The sequence below is a fragment of the Elephantulus edwardii genome, unplaced genomic scaffold, assembly GCF_000299155.1.
Source record: "Elephantulus edwardii isolate Elephantulus edwardi_28Jun2011 unplaced genomic scaffold, EleEdw1.0 scaffold00063, whole genome shotgun sequence".
Lineage (NCBI taxonomy): Eukaryota > Metazoa > Chordata > Mammalia > Macroscelidea > Macroscelididae > Elephantulus > Elephantulus edwardii.
Window position 1 is genome coordinate 3586629 of NW_006399813.1, and position 16328 is coordinate 3602956.

General features: G+C 47.0%; 1 protein-coding gene across 2 annotated transcripts in view; it reads left to right on the plus strand.

Moving 5' to 3' along the window:
• The first annotated feature begins 3570 nt into the window (after positions 1-3570).
• Positions 3571-16328, plus strand: part of NFASC (neurofascin) — a 272454-nt gene continuing 259696 nt past the window's right edge. For both annotated transcript variants that reach the window (XM_006887905.1, XM_006887909.1), the window contains exon 1: positions 3571-3684. In XM_006887905.1, the coding sequence (XP_006887967.1) occupies positions 3587-3684 (98 nt within the window). In that variant the 5' untranslated portion in view covers positions 3571-3586. The remainder of the gene's footprint in view (positions 3685-16328) is intronic.

Genomic DNA, 16328 nt, shown 5'->3' on the forward strand with positions numbered 1-16328 from the left:
TGTTTTGATTTGCATCTCTCTTAGAGTTAGGGATTTTAAATATTTCTTCATGTGTTTGTTTGCCATCTGAATGTCTTCTTTGGTGAAGGGTAAGACATAGCTGTTTGTTCTTTTGGTCTTTCATGTGATGTTCAGTAGTCTTTTCCAGCACCACAGCTCTAAGATATCAATCCTTCTCCTGTCATCCTTATTCATTCACGGTCCAGCTCTCAAATGCACAGCAGATGACTAGAGAGACTATGGCTTGAATCAAGTGCACCTTAGTCCCTAAACTGACATCATTAAGTTTCAGGACTTTGGAGAGCTCCTTGACAGTAAACTTTCCCAATGCAATATGTTTACAGATCTCCTGACCACTGGTATCAAAGGTGTTGATTGTGTATTCAGGCAAGATGAAATAGTTGACAATTTCAATCTTTATCTACCCTGACGTTGCTTATCAGTCCAGTGGTGAGGATTTCTGCTTTCTTGATATTGAGACGGAATCTACATTGAAGGCTGCAGTCATTGATCCTCTGAAGCAAGCATCCCAAGTCTTCCTCGTTTTCAGCAAGCAATGCTGCATCAAGTATGTAATGCAGGCTGTTGATGAGTCTTCTTCCAATCCTGATGCCACATTCTTCTTCACAGAGCTCAGGTTGTCTAACAAGTTACTCAGCATACTAATTAAAAGGTATAGAGAAATGATACAGCTCTGACACATACCTTTCTTGATTTTAAACCATGCAGTGTTCCCTTGTTCTGTTTGCACAACAGCTTCTTAGTCTAGATATAGGTTTTGTATAAGCATAATTAAGTGTTCTAGAATTTCTGTTCTCAATGTTAGCCATCATTTTTCACGATCCACACAAGGTCTTTGCATAGTCAGTAAAACACAAATAGACTTTTTTTTCTGGTATTCTCTCTCCACTTTCATCCAGGATCCAGCTGACATCAGCAGTGATATCCTCGGTGCCATGGCCTCTCCTAAACTCAGCCTGAACTTCTGGAAGTTCTCTGTCGGTGTACTGTTTTTGCTATTTCTGGATGATCATTAGCAGTATTTTGTTTGTGTGTGATATTAATGATATTGTTAGATAATTTCCACATTCTGTTAGATCACTATTCTCAGGAATAGGAACAAATATGGATCTCTTCGAGTCAGTCAACCAGGAGCCCTGGTGGTGCAAAGATTTAAGTGTCCGGCTGCTAAACCAAAGGTCAGGGGGTTGAACTCACCAGTGAGATGTTCCACAGGAGAAAAGGCAATCTGTTCTCATAAAGATTACAGCTTTGGAAACTCAAAGTGGGGCGCTGTCCTGTAGGGTTGTTGTGTGATGGAAGTGGCCTGAGGACAATGGCACTGTAAAGAAGTTAGAGTATAGCATATACGAGACACATAGTGGCTGACACACAATAAGTGATTAGGAAAGGGAATGATTTTCTTGATTCCATGGAGTCAGTTAGATCTAGACATTTTCAGTCTTAGACCCTTAGGCGTCAGAGGACCCTGATGCTCTGAAGCATCTTCCTCAAGACTTTCTAAAGGCCCCTGTAATTACTTGCTATGCAGCAGAGAGCTGAACAATAACCAAGGATGGCAGAAGAATTGTTGCCTTTGAGTTGTGGTGCTGGAGGAGTATTGAACATAGCATGTACTGCACTAACAGGTCTACCCTTGAGAGGGTGAAACCAAGCTGCTCCTTTGAGGTAAGGATTTTGAGACTCTGTCTTACATACTTTGATCATGTAGCCAGGATAGGCCAATCTTTGGAGAAGGACATCATGCTTGGAAGAATCAGTGCAAGAGAGGAAGACTCTGGATGAGATGGATTGATACAATAACTGGGATAATGAAGGTAGGTGTGTCAGAATCTGTGAGATTGGCTCCGGATAGAGCAGGGTTCAGAACAACTCGATAATAACACATAATAACAATGCCTGAGAGTCACTAGCAAAGAAGTGTCATCTGGCACTTTCTTGTTCCTTGACTGCCCCCTCTGAGTCCTCTATATACTTTATCAGGTCAGAGTGAAGGTGGCAGGGCAGGAGCCCGAGCTATAGCTGTGGTTTCACAAGGGTGTTAGACTGGTTTGGGAAGAGGACTGGACTAGAAGACTTCCAAGAGCCCTTTCTAAGACTAAAACTCCCCAGAAGGAACCTGTTCACTGTTTCAGGTGTCACCTAGGAACACAGTTACACAGTAGCCTGCACATATTTTTAAAAATATAACAAACTTAAAAAAACAAAAGCAAGACCGAAAAAAACCGAGACCCGCTGAAGTCAGGGTAATTCTGACTCCTTTAGGTTTCCTAGGCTGTAATGCTTGTAAGGTTTATGGCAGGGGACTGCTCATCTATCTACAGACGAGTGGTGAATTCGAACCTTTCAGTTAGCAGTCAGTTACACACGACATCAGAGCCTAAGTGTTTGTGCTGGATCTGTAACTGAAAGGTTGACGGTTCAGCCCACCTAGTTCACCGCAAAAGAAGGCGTGGCCATCTGTGAAGATTACAGTCAAGAAAACCGTCTTGTTTTCTTCAAGTTCTACTCCTTAACTCCTGGGTGATGAGTACGGGGTCTGGACTAGAAGTCGACTGGACAGGTAGGAACTGACCCATACCTGACCCTCCGGTGGATTTTCAGAGGCAGTAAATCACACGAGAGGAGACTGTCCATCTTTCTCTGCCAGAGCAGCTGGTGGATTCAAACCACCTGCCTTTGGGTCGGCAGCTCAATATCTCACTACTAAACCAACTCTCTCTAGGAAGGTGTACCTAGTTTTCAGGTCTAATGGATCCTCGTTAGTCAGAGCTAGACAAGACCTGAAAAAAATACAACCAATTTTTCCATTGTTCAATTGAGAGAAGAATGTCTTACCTGGTCTCAGATAGTGACCGAGCCAGGACTTGACCTAGCTAGCCTCTTGGTCAGGGGCTTTCTCCACCATAACAAGATTGAAACAAGTCTCTGAGCGCCTCTACGGCAGATGACTGACAATCTCACTTTTCGTTAAGACTTCTTCCCAATCCACCCCCTCACAGTTGGCACAACTTTTCAAATGCTTTTTGAGATTGTAGCGCAGCTTCTTACCACTAGGCCACCAGAACTCGCCTCAACCCCCAATTTTGGACCCAACAACTCTTCAAGCTACAAACTTTGCGGCGAGTTCGCAGGCAGCCAGTCAATCTCTTTGCTGGACTGGAGCACACACGCCTTTGACCAGCCCTTGCCCCTGGGAAGTCAGAGTCCGATGGTGGAGGTGCACATACGGGGCAAACCATGATCCTGCGGGGGCTTTAGCCTCTTCTCTCCGTTGAGTTTGGCACATGGCAGCGAGCGTTAGTGGGGATTATTCCCAGTGCCTTGCAAAGAGGCAGGTGGGCAGTGTACGTGGAGAGAGGAAGGATTTTCCTGTCCCCAGTTCTGCGACCTCGACCCCTAGGAGCCGCTGCGCTGCATCCTCGCTCAGCCTCCGACCCGGTTCCGGCTCGCCCGGCGCTTGGCGAGTGCGCGCGCGCGCGTGCGGACCTAGCGCAGGGACGCGCACGCAGGGAATCGGGCGCGCGCCGCCGCCGGGCACGCGCACGGGCTGGTCTCTGCCCTAATGCGGCGGCTGGCGGCGAGAGGCGCTGCAGGGGCCGCGGAGAAAGTGGCGGTGCCGGCAGCGGACAGCGCCCACGGCCGGAGCCTGCGCTCCTGGAGGTAGGCGAGCGCAAGCTGGAATGGGGAAGAGGGCTGAATGGGTGCGTGGGGGACAGAGAAATCCAGCTACCGACACCCCCACCCCGTCTTGTTCCCGCCCTCCTCGGTCTCCATCCCCCGACCTGGCCCCATCCCCCTCTGTCCAGGTCCTTTCTCCTCTACATCGTCACCCACGCTGAATCCACCCTGTGCCATTGATGTCCCTGTCTTAGGCCTCCCCCATTCTCCTCCCTACCTCTTCTCTCTCCAGCTCCAACCCCCTGCCCATCCTTTCTACCTTCGGCGGCCGCGTCCCCTCCCCCTTCCTGCATCCTTGTCCTCTTTCCTCCCTGCGTCCCCTTTCCTCCCTGTTCTCTCGCTGTCTGTGAGCCCTGCCCTTATACCTCTAGACCTTGGCATCCCACGTTTTATTACCCCACCCTTCCATTTTCCCAGCTCCACCAGCCCCTGTCTTGCCCTTTCCCACCGCTCTGCTCGTCCCCATCTTATGCTCCCAGCGCCCGTGGGCCGGCGCCCCTTTGCTCCAGCACACTTTAGATCCTCCCCAACTCCCTGTGCACACCCTGGCCCAGCCGCTTCCCAGTTGCCTCTTGGTTTCACCTGCATCGCAGCCCCTCTTTAGAACCCCTTCCTCTCCACCTTTGCTGGTAGCCGTTTGCTACTCTTCGCCTTCCCCACTGTCCTTCCTGGTGCTCCTTACAGCCACAGGGTAGTACTGAGGTGCACCCTCTTTTGGCACTGGGGTCTTAAAGGCCACTTACTCACAGTTCCACAGTCCAGTTATCACCTTTTTCTGCCCTCCTGCGTGGTGTCTGCTCCCAGGAACGAAGGATATTGGGCTGAGTAGCTCTCTCTTCTGTGCCTCTCCAGCCACCTTCCTCTCGCCCTCAAATGTTAGTGGAATGGATTGAAAGAGGGTGTGAAGATGGAGAAGAGGAGGGATGGTTGGAGGGAATGACTGACCCCTTTGGGGTCCTTGTTCTGATCCCTGAGGTGCAAAGGCCTGGGTGAAGAGCCTTGCTGGAGGGCAGATGGATTCTGGAGTTTAGAAAAGATGCTTCCTCAGCCTCTTAAGTCAGCACTCTGGCATCAAGAGCTGTCCTGAATGGCCCATGGACTGGGCTGAGAGTGGGCAGAGTGCTGAATCACCTAGACGCTGGTCCCCATGGCAGCCCCCTCCTGCTTTGATCCAGGCTGTGCTTCTGAATCCTTCCTTGGCATTTGGCAGTAGTATCCAAGTGTGTGTGTATAAGAGAAAGAAAATTAGTCTGGTGGCATGGAAACAATGCTACTTTTCTGTCTGTCTACTTTGGAATTATGGTTCTCTGGCAGGGGCAGGCCATAGAGCTTGGAGGCCTGTGCAGGAGTTGGAGTGTTTGTACAGAGCTAGAGACACGCTGGTTCCGAACCCACAGAACTGGAAACATTAAGTGTGTGGAGAGGGAGAATCAGCTCTTGGTGGGATGCAGGGGAAATGTGAGCTAGCTCTTCGTGGGATGCGCCCCCATGCTTTGGGGATGGCTAGATCTGGTTGTGTGGCTTTGGAGGGAGAGTTGACGATGAGGATCTCATGTGTTCCTCCTTTTGTCTTGACTCAACTGGTTCTTGTGAAGGAGTACTTTCTCCCCAGTCTTTGGATTCAGCAAAAGAGGGTGTGTGTGTGTGTGTGTGTGTGTGTGTGTGTGTGTGTGAGAGAGAGAGAGAGAGAGAGAGAGAGAGAGAGAGAGAGAAAGGGTAGGGAAAAAGAGAAAGAGAACACAACATGAATGAGCAAAGATACTCATACTTGACATAAGAAATTGTGCGTACCCGCTGGCGAATGTAGAATATTAGCCCATTTCTTTGGAGAAATATCTCAGGTGCTTAAAATGTGAAGTTAAGACCCAATTTTGGACACTGCTTGTGCCTCACACAACCCCCTCACTTTAGAAACCCAAGTGGTTGGATGCCTCCAAATCATGTGCCCCAACTCTGAATTGATCTCAGATTGTGCTGGCAAGGGGGCATGTTGCAGCTGGGGGATGGTGGCCCTCCGCTTTGTTGCCCTTCTCAGTCCGCTCCCCATCACTGAGTGGGGGTGGGGCAGGAAGCTTCCCCTGGCATCAGCGCTCCCAGGACAGCCAGCTTTTCCTGGTACTGGGAGGAGGCATCACCTGAAGCCATCGCTGAGAGCTGATTGGATTAAGGTTCTGACGTTGAAATGCTTGATTGGGGCTCAGGTTAAGTAGGGTTCTGTTAACAAGGGTACACATTCCTGTTTTTTGTGTGGTGAATGTCACCTCTGATTCCCCAGCTTTGACATCTCAAAGGCTACCCAGGGATAAACCAGGACACACCGAGAGAGAGGAGCCAGCTCCTTGCAGAGTCAGAGCAAGACTTGCAGGTTGTGCTTCACCAGCTCCCTGGAGACTGAACTAGGCTGCACTTACAAGACTGGTTCTTTCAGGGACATACAGAAGTAGCTGCTCTGTGGCTAGCACTCTGGCTTCAAATCTCAGAGGAAAGAAGAAAGACCAAGGTCCTTTACTGCAGTGACTGAGGGAAATGATTTTACATCTCTGGTCACCCTCTTGTTGCAACTTGTTCCCTCCCCCGTCACTCTCTTTCCCAGCTTTGTTTGGAAGCCAGGGGTCCCCTGAAATGTCCAAGACCATCCAGGAGTGGGAAGTGGGGTGAGGGTTATCTCTATGTCTTTGTTTTTAAAGCTGGAAAACCTTTTAATTCAACCCAACCCTGTTTCTTTTTCAAGGATCTGCATACAGATTACTAGGGCCCGGCAAAGGAGTTTTAGCAATCTGTTCTTAACGCCTTTGAGGTTTTTATCTTTCTTTTGTTTTATGTATATGTATATACAACACAGTGTTTGTAAATTTAGTGTTTTTATATCTGTCATTTAGCGGCATGTGGTACACGAGCCATGTGCGACCATCGCTAATATCAACACTTTGTCTCTAAAAAGATGTGCTTAGGAAACAGAAAGAAGGAAAGCAGAGATAGATAGACGCGCAGGTCTTCGTGTGTTTAGCTGGGATGTGTGTGTGGGGAGAGTGACTTAAGGCTGATTACAGACTTATTCACTCATTTAATTAAGCTCTACAGCGTGCTGCTGTGCTGGGTGCTGAGATCAGGAGATAGTAAGGTGGTGTCCCATCTCCCAGAGCTTCCAGTGCATTGGAAGAGAGAGACGAGTAATCAGGCCAGTTACAGACGTCAACCTGCATGAGAACACCAGAGAGGGCGAGTGAGGAGGAGTTTCTTTCCTTTCAGTGGTCTCAGCCACTTCCCCTCCACAGCCAGGAAGCCAGTGTGGTTGGTGGCATCTAGATTGGTACACAGGTAAGACCCTTGACCTGACCGTGAGAAGAGAGTGTGGGAGGAGGTGAGGTACATGGTGCAAGAGGGGGAATGTTCTCTTGGTGGCTGAAATGCTTCTGTGGCCTGAAGGGAAACACTCCACATAAACTCTGAGAAGTCAAGGCTACTTAACTGTTCCTTCTGCTATCACAAACATTTCTATCTTATGGACCATGTGTGGTCTAGATAATGTTGTCAGGTGAATCAGAGGAAAGGGCCCCAGTGTCCACCTTCAGGGAGCTCCAAGTTTGATGGGGAAATAGCACAGTTAGTGAACCCAGTGACATAGTGAACACAGGTACCTGATCAGAAACAAGGCAGGTGTGTGCAACGGGGTCTTGGAGTTATGGGGAAATCAGAGTCAGATAGGAGTTATCAGAGAACCTCAGATAGGGGAGGGAAGAGCAGTGGGTATCAGGAGAGAGCTTTTGCTATTATACCCTTGAATGTGGACATCTGAACTGGGGGAAGAGCCAAGGATATGGACTCCCAGCCTCATCTGCCCAAATGAACTCCTCTGTTCACACCTAATTTAATTCATTATTGCATCTTGGGCCTTTTAATATCTTCCAGGAGTTGTGCTAAATGTTGGTCGTATAAGCATCACACAGTCTAGTTGGAGAGACAAAAATGAAACCAAATAAAGATTCAACATGAGCATTGCTATAGCTTGGTTAGATGGATTCCTATAGGAATTCCTGTAGGGTAGGGGCATGGCTAAGGAGTCATGGTGAACAACAAGATCTGTTGGAATTGTACCCAAATGTTTGTATGGACCCAGCCTTGGCTGGAGCCGCAGGATCTCCAAGTTCTGAGCATTTCCTTGTGGACCTGGGCCCTGGCCAATTGCAGATGTCGGTTCCTGTGGCCTATCCCCGGGGCTTCAGAGGCAGGCTGTGGGGCTAAAGGCGGTGCCTGGTGCTGGAGTACGCACTCAGCAGTTTTGCTGACCCTGTGCTTAGGTCAGATTGTGCCGACCAGCTTGAGAACTCTCCAGCCACATCCTTTCATTTGGTCTTGAGAGAAGCCAGGAAAAGTGAAAGTGGCATAACAGCAAGAGTCATCACTTTAAAGCACTTCACTATCTGGTTAGCAGCCTGCTATGTCTTTTATATGCATCATCTCATTTAGTCTTCATAAGGATTAATTTTGTGAAGGAACAATTGTTTAGGATTAATCTTGGTCTTAGAAAGGCTTGCTTGTCTCAGATCACAACAGGTGAGCTGCAGAGCTAAAATTTAACCTATTTTTGTTTGACTTCAAAGCCCAAGCTCCTCTTCTATATACTGTACTTGGCCCCTCCTCCTGGTGGAAAAATAAAAAAAAACTAAGGTACTTTCATGTTCTCAATTTTAGCAGAACTAAAAGTCTCTTCCCCTAGAAGCCTGTGCCCCTGGAATTGGTGGTGGTGTGAATTTCTTGTCCTGTATTTCCTCTCCCAAATGCCTTGAAAAAGTTGGACTGGCTGGGGCAAAGTGGGGTCGCCAGCGATGCGATTTTCACTCCAAATCTCCCCTCCTCAGGGATGCAGCTGCCGAAGCATCTGCCTTCTTCTCCTTCACCTGCTCCTCCTCACCCTTCCTCTCCTCGCCTGGGCCAGCCCCCCCCAAAGGCCTCCCTGGCAGCCCCTCTCTCCCGGTCATTATGATGCTAATCATGTTGTTAATTTTTCCTAGATCCAGAAAGAAAGCCCCAATCTGTTCTAATGAATTTAATTAGAGAGGGGCTTGCAGGGCCTCAAACCTCTTACTCAGATCACAATAAACAGAGTTAACGAGATAAACAGCCTGAGATCAGCCGCTCAAGGGTTGGACGGGAGGATTTCCGACTCTGTCCTAGAACGAAGGGTCCCCAGCACCCGGAGTTGGAGGCAGACTGTGAGGATTGTGGTGCCCCCACTGGTCTGTTTCCATCTGCCTCACCCAGCTCTGTACACTTGGCTTCTTAATTAGTTCTGCCCTCTGGGTGGCAGATAAACCTCCTGAGAAGGTCTTTGTATTTTTCTCCTCATAACCAAACATTTATTGAGCACTTGCTGTGTGTGGTAGGAGCACCACAGCATCTTCAGGAGAAATGCAAAGCCTTTTCTGAAGCCTAAAGGAAGTCAGAGATATATGTTTAAGTGTAAGAAATAGTCACCAATTTGCAGACAGTATATACAAGGTGGGACTAGAGACAGTAGCAGTTTAGTGCCAGAATCCTTGCCTTCCAGGAAAAAGATCCAGGTTTTGTTTGTGGCCAGTGATTTCATACAGAGCATCCTCTCGTCTGTCATCGTGGCCTGTGTGTTACTGTGAAGTTGAGCAGTTGTTACTGTGAAGTGGTGAGCTTCCAGAGTAAGATAGACTAGGAAGAAAGGCCTGGTGACCCATGTCTGAAAACCAGCCGATGAAAACCCTGTGTACCAAATGGTTCAATCTACAACCAATCATAAAGACTGGGTCAGGTAGCGTTTCCTTCCTTTATACATGATGTCAGTTTAAGTTGGGACCAAGTTGATGGCAGCTAAACAACAACAACAAATATAAGAGGGTTGAACAGAGGTCACATTGGGTGTGGTTGGTCTGGAAAAGCCCCCTGGAGGACAAAGGACTTGATGTGAATCTGAGGAAAAAAGAAAAATTTGACTTAGTAAGAAGATCTGCTAGTGGAAGAGCAGAAGAAAAGCAGGAATGTACAAGTGCCTTTGGATCCTGATGAATACATGGCATGATTTGGGTAGGGATTCATGCTACTCAGTAATAAAGGATGTGACTATGCAGACGTGATCGTGCAAGACCCTGGTGCTGAGTGTCTAAGTTATTGACTAGCAGAATAGGGTCTTCTGCTTGCTTTCTCTTGCAGCAGGGTCTCCTGGACCAAGTTGTTTTGGCCTTCAGGCTGAACCAGCTCTAACGGATCTGATGCGGGTTATACTGGCCAGATGAGCTCTCTTTTAGGGCTAACTGTCCAGATGCTGAGTTTCATTGTAAGATCTTGTGATTTTTCTGGGATGAGAGTGAATGGCTGGCAGAGCAATTCCAAGGACTCTCCCCAGTGATGAGAATTCCCTCTTTCTCTGAAGCTGGCCAATTTGCTTTGGCAGTAACATTTTTTTTGCAAATGTTTGGTGGAATTTTCCAGTGCTAGGGTCAGTGAGTTTCGTAACTCTTCTTTCCTTAATAAGATATCTCTGAATATATGTTTTGTGCATGTGGCCATGCGTATGTGTTGCTTTTGTTAGTGAATTTATACCAACTAGATGTGTGACTTTTATTTGCAGTGCAGAAGCTATTAAACATTGAGAGCCTTAAAGTCCCCATGTGTAAGAGAGGGTGAGTCATCTCTAGATCTTACTGTGTGTGGATACTTAAGCTGAATGCTTAGAGGTGGTATGTATCATAATTACCATTTTGATAGGAAGTATAATGTCAAATTAAAAATTTAAATCAGTCCTTCCCCTCCCCTCCCCAAACAATCCTTATTGACTTGTGAAATCAGTCAGAATATTATTTTGTTATACCAATTTTTGTTATTTTCCACAATCTACCTGGGCTTATGCATTATTAATAGTTAATTTCATTCATTGTCAGATGTTGGTAACACAGCCATGTTTATGGGAGCGGCATTTTTATAATGTCAGTGTTATAGTACCCACCGTGTGGGTTTTTTCCACATGCTGGTGGTGACATGTTCTCTATGAAGGAAAATGCCTCTGAGGCCACAGGCAATCTTCCTATGCTGACGTGGACCAGGACAGAAACGAGACCTCTTTCTGATCCTCATCACAGACTGAGAGGAATTGAAACCTTTGGGATTGTGGTTGGGAAATAGACCAGGGTTCTCAGGGCTCAGCTGTAATATTTGTTGCAGCCTTAGTTATTCTTTGAAACACCTACTATGTGCATAACACTCTTCTGGATGACTTTTTCCAAGAGACTCTGAAAATTAGAGACCTTTTATTCAAGAACTTTATACTACTGGTGAGGAAAATGAGACTCAGGGGGTGAAGTGCTAGTGCTGTGTCCCATCAAGAACTTTTAAAAAGCCATGTCTGAACCTAGCAGTTGTCCAGCGTGTTTTGTGGTCAAGTGATTTAGCATGTGATCCAAACCAGCAGTGATTTTGAAAGACAAAGAAGAGAGGGCCTAAATGCAAACTAAAGTCTTGTGGAAGGTTTATTGTTTGGTTGTTGTTGGGTTTTCCTCCCCAGATTCTTTCTTCTTTATTATACTAGTTTATTTACAAGATTCAAATGCATTGTTTTCCAGACCAGATTTGTCCAATTTTTCTTACCCCCCCCCATTAAATTGTACAACCCCATGATTAATCCCCCCTTCTCTAGAAGGTTTTGAAGATAAGTAGAAACTAGATTGGAATTCAAGGCTTGAGGAAGCAGGAATTTCTGGAAGGTAGAGGGAGCATGAGCATAGGATGATGGTAGAGGAGAGACACAGCTACTGCGGTCAGACATGGCTAACTGACCAGGTTGGAGTAGTGGTAAGTGCGGCTGGAGGGACTGGTTGGGGCCACCTTGACTACCTGACTTTTTCTTGGATTTAGTGAAGAATGTTCAGGGCTGCTTAAATTAGCTGGCCCTTTCTCTGAAGACAAAGTTGTGGTCTTAGAACTCAACAACTCAGCTCATTGCCATCAAGTCAGAACTGACTCCTAGCTGGTCCTCGAAGTGACTGAGAAATCCCCAGATGAACAGCTAGTGGTAGCCGAAGGTTTCCTCTGCAGGTGTTATTGGAAAGGAGGATTGGAGTGTTCTCTTGCGCACTATTTAGGAGCCAGTCGCTGTCCAGGGTGCTGACCTACAATCTCGGCAAGATAGTGCCTCCAGTGATTCCAGGTTAGAAGGTAAAGCAGGGAACTATTTTAGGGAGTTGGAAGAAGATTCTGGCTAGGACTAGGTAGCATATGGACTTTCTGGCAGCAAATTGGTAGCAGTATCTGGTTTCAAGGTCCTTATGATGAAAACAAAAGTATGGGTTAGGGAAACTAGTAATGACATTCTTAAGGAGAGACTTCTCACTATGCATGCAAAGATAAACCTGTTTTACTCCTCCTGGCTTGTTTTACATTGTGGGGATGGTGCATTTTGGGAGATATTTCTTCCTATTTTGCCTAAGGTCACCAAGTCTGAACTAACTCTTTTACATTGGGGAAAATGCACTTCCTTTACTTAATGCACAGTATCTAACACCTCTCCAGAAAACTGAGAGAGCAACAGAAGGTCTCAGAAGATGCTATTCGAAACACTCAATATTTGTTCTGTCTACTATCTGTGATGATACAAATGGGTATGAAAATATGCAGTGTCCGGCACGTGTGGCTATTAAACCCTTGAACTGTGGCTAATTTGATTGTAGCAGTGAGTTTTAATTAAATTTGAGTAACAGCCCATGTGGTTGGTGGCACTAGTATTGGATTGCACAGCTCTGTATAGTTCAAATAGTTCAAATCCTTGACCTTTTCCACCTATTTATACATATTGGTTCTCCTAAATAAACCTCTTTGACATAAAGTAAAGTAGGTTTCCAAATGAACGTGCATTTTGCAAATTGCTGGAGAAAGTGGCAGGTTGAATTTGAATTGAAAGACTATCTGTGGATTTCCCCCTGACTTTCTTGTATTCACAAGAACAGTCATACAGGACAGACTGCAGTTTTCCTTTCAAGGACAGAGAGAAAGCTCCTTGGATTCTGGCTGGGGTCCCAGAGGCTTGATCTGAGACATTTGGGAGCCTTGACGAGGCAAGGAATGCAGTGTTGATGCCCTGCAGCCTGGCTGTGTGTGGAGTAGAACACAGGCGATGGGCCAGATATTTGTGAGCATATATCATAGAGGTTCTTGGTCTCCCCCTTGAACTCTAGGCATCTTTGCTCTCATCCTGCTTAGCTGGTACGGTGCTGATGCCCCCAGATGGGCTGTGGATGAGTAATTGTGCACAAAGTAAGTGGCCAAGTAGATAAATTCCACTTCTGTCACTAACTCTGTGGTAAAGATGAGCACGAATCAGTTCTCAATGTGTGTAAATGTATCCACTTCTCACTACTTATTTTCCATCCTTATTATTAGCTTCTTACATGACATTTCCTCTCCAGTTTCAACCACCCAGAGCTGCATCAGAGCTCACAAGTTAGATGGACACCGTCTTTCAGACGAGCTGCCAACACAGCACTTCTCTGATGCTGGTCACCTTGAGCTGGGTCAGAGCTCACAAGTTAAAAGGACACATTCTTTCACACCATCCAGTAGGCAGATGTCAATCCCTGCTGGCTCTCGTTGCCCCTGTTGGTTTGTTAATTTGCAGGGATGACTCACAGAATCTCACAGAGAATATGCCATACTTATGGCTACAGACTTATTACAAGTGAAAAGTATACAAATGAAGGGACACATAGGGAGATGCCTGGATGGAGTCACAGTATAGAACTTTCATGACCCAAAGACATGTTAACCTCTCGGATGCATGGTCACCAGCTGAGAAGGTCCTCTGAGCCTTGTTGTCCTCTCCATGGGGCCATGATGGATTCCATCATGCCTCTGGGACTTAGTCAACATCAGAACCCAGCTGATTCCTCTTGGCAGTCTCAGGTTAGAAAAAACACCAAAACCTGAAAACAAAGACCAAATTGTTTTCTGCAGGGTGATTCCACATTTTGTAAGTAGTCAAGGGAAAATAGTTTAAAATGTCAGTCAATAATCTTAACTCAGCTCTTTGCCATTGAGTTGGAACTCATTCATTTCTAACTCTCCAGTGGGTTTTCAGAGGCTGTAAATTACATGGGAAGAGATTACCCATCTTTCTCCCATAAGGCAACTGGTAGAGTCAAACTTCCTGCCTTTGAGTTGTCAGTGCAACTCCTTACCACCAGAGCTCTCTACCTGTCAAGAGGTGAGTAATAATACTGCTCAAGTAACAGGAAGAGAAAATTTCCATTGTATTGGCCGCACTTACCTAACCTCATTTCCTGGGTTTCTGGTCTTAGGCTTGTTACGTGTAAGTCTGTTTCCAGAGTGGAGGCTGTTTGGGGGTGGGGTTGGGATTCTGTGCTTTATACTTTTCTTGTTTTCTCCCATTGAATCTCAGGGTAGCCAGTAGTAATTTGTAATAAGTGCCTGTTTGTAAAGGACATGGAGTCACTGGGTGGTGCAAACATGCTCAGCCGCTAACTGAAGGTTCACCTGGGGATGCCTTCGAAGACAGGGGTAAGAAGCTACTCTGGAAAATATCCATTCAAAATACTGTGGAGCACAGTTCTACTCTGAAACACATGGGGTCAGCATGAGTCAGAGTCCACTCTTCAATGGCAGGTGAGTCTTGAGCCATGAACTTGACCCTAGTAAGTGTGGTCACAAGATTGCAAATAGTATTTACAGGAACCCTGCTGTGTATAAAGTCTACACTTGGTGGACAGGGACGAAGGAGGCACCAAGGATGGTGGCTGCCAGGCTGGAAGAGACAGGCACGTGTTACAAATCACACACACATACACAGAGAGAGAGACAGAGAGAGGTGTACACACACTCAGATGATAGAAACAAAGACAGCATGGTGATAGGGAGCTGGGGGCAGGGCGCAGGGTGCTGGAGTGGCCAGATGATGTGAGCATCTCTGTTCTGGTCTTCCCTCGAGGATTCCCTCCTTCGTGAGGCTGAGCTGGTACCAGCCGCCTCCAGGCCTGCAGGGACAGTACTGTCTTTATGGCTGACCCAGCAGCACGCTCTCACTGGGGCCGTGCGGGGGGCCAGCTCTCCTCTCCTGCGCTCGTCTCTTCCATGGCAAAGAGCACTTGAGGAAGGGGGATGTGAGAGCAGGAAGGGGACTGTGGAAGGGAGAAGAGACTCCTCTATTTTTCTTGCCATTTTCATGGTGACATTTTCACTCTCAGACTTTCTTTTAGTCAAAGGAAGGGGTTTGTGTGGGGACTCCGGCAGCTCTTGTGCATGGAACCCTGTGACGCAGGCCCAGGTGCAGCTCTGGGGAGGCAGGAGAAGCAAAGCTTTGTGACATGGCTCCCCACAGTCACCTGAGCACCCGCCTGCTCTGCTCTCAAGGGGTATGACCTCCCTGGCAGGGAGCAGGTGGGCTGCATCTCCCGGCTGGAGCCAAGGAGGGAGTTCTTTCTTTGTCTGTCACCACCCTCTAAATGAGTGCAGCTTAACCCCCAAGGTGCACACGAGTCAAGTCCTCTTATTAAAATGCGGACTCTGGATCAGGAGGTCCGGATGGCACCTGAGGTTCTGCATTTTTAACAAGCTTGCAGGTAGTGCTCGTCCTGCAAAGGGTCAGAACCACCCTTTGACTGGCAAGGCTCTATCCCCGGCTTCTCAAACCTGGCATATGTTGGAGGATGATTAACATGCCTTGGGGGATTTATAGTATGCTAATGTCCAGGACCTACCTCACACTAAATCAAGAGTCTCCCAGGATTGGATCTCTGCACTGCAGTGTTTTAAAGGCCCTCTGGATGATTCTGATTTTAGCCCAACTTGAAAACCACGTGCTGCCTGACTGGTCTTTCTCCCTTCCACTGTCCTTTTCATATGGTTGTATCTTCCTCAGGAAGCTGTGGTGGCTACTGGTAAGAAGTTGCACTGCCAAAGCTAAGGCATGTAATTCAAATCCACCAATTGCTGTATGTGGGAACTACAGACAGCTTCCTCCCGTGTGATTTACTGCCTCTGGAAACCTGCTGTAGAGTCACCTGTGAGTTGGTTCTGACTCAAGGGCATGCCACAACAATATGTCTTCTTCAAGGGGTTTTTGTCAGTTAGCATTTGGATGCTAACTGACAAGTCATAGAGATTCAAACTTATTCTTGCTACTCCTCAGAAGAAAGAAAAGTCAGTCTCCTTCCAGAAGATAGATTTACCATTCTGGAAACCCTTCTTGTCTTGTCGGGTCCTCATGAGCCAGAATTGACTGGGGTGGCAGGGGTGTGGTTTGATTTGTGTCTTACTTGCTCTCGTGCCCTCATTGCATTCCCCACAGTGTCCTCAGTCAGCGTGTGGTTCCCACATGCTATTAAGCCAGGGCCGTGGCTGCCACACTGGTGCCTCTAGTCACCCACCAGGTAGCTACACCATTATCCATGATTGATTGACTACCATAGGTTTAGAGTGGGACGATACAGGTATTCAAAGTATTATATATACAGTGTACAACAAACTTTTAATATACTTTACATGTATAAATACAGTATTTTTAGTACACTATATAAATCAACAATCTGCGTTATGCAGATGACACAACCCTGCTTGCTGAAACTGAGGAGGACCTGAAGCACCTGCTGCAGAGG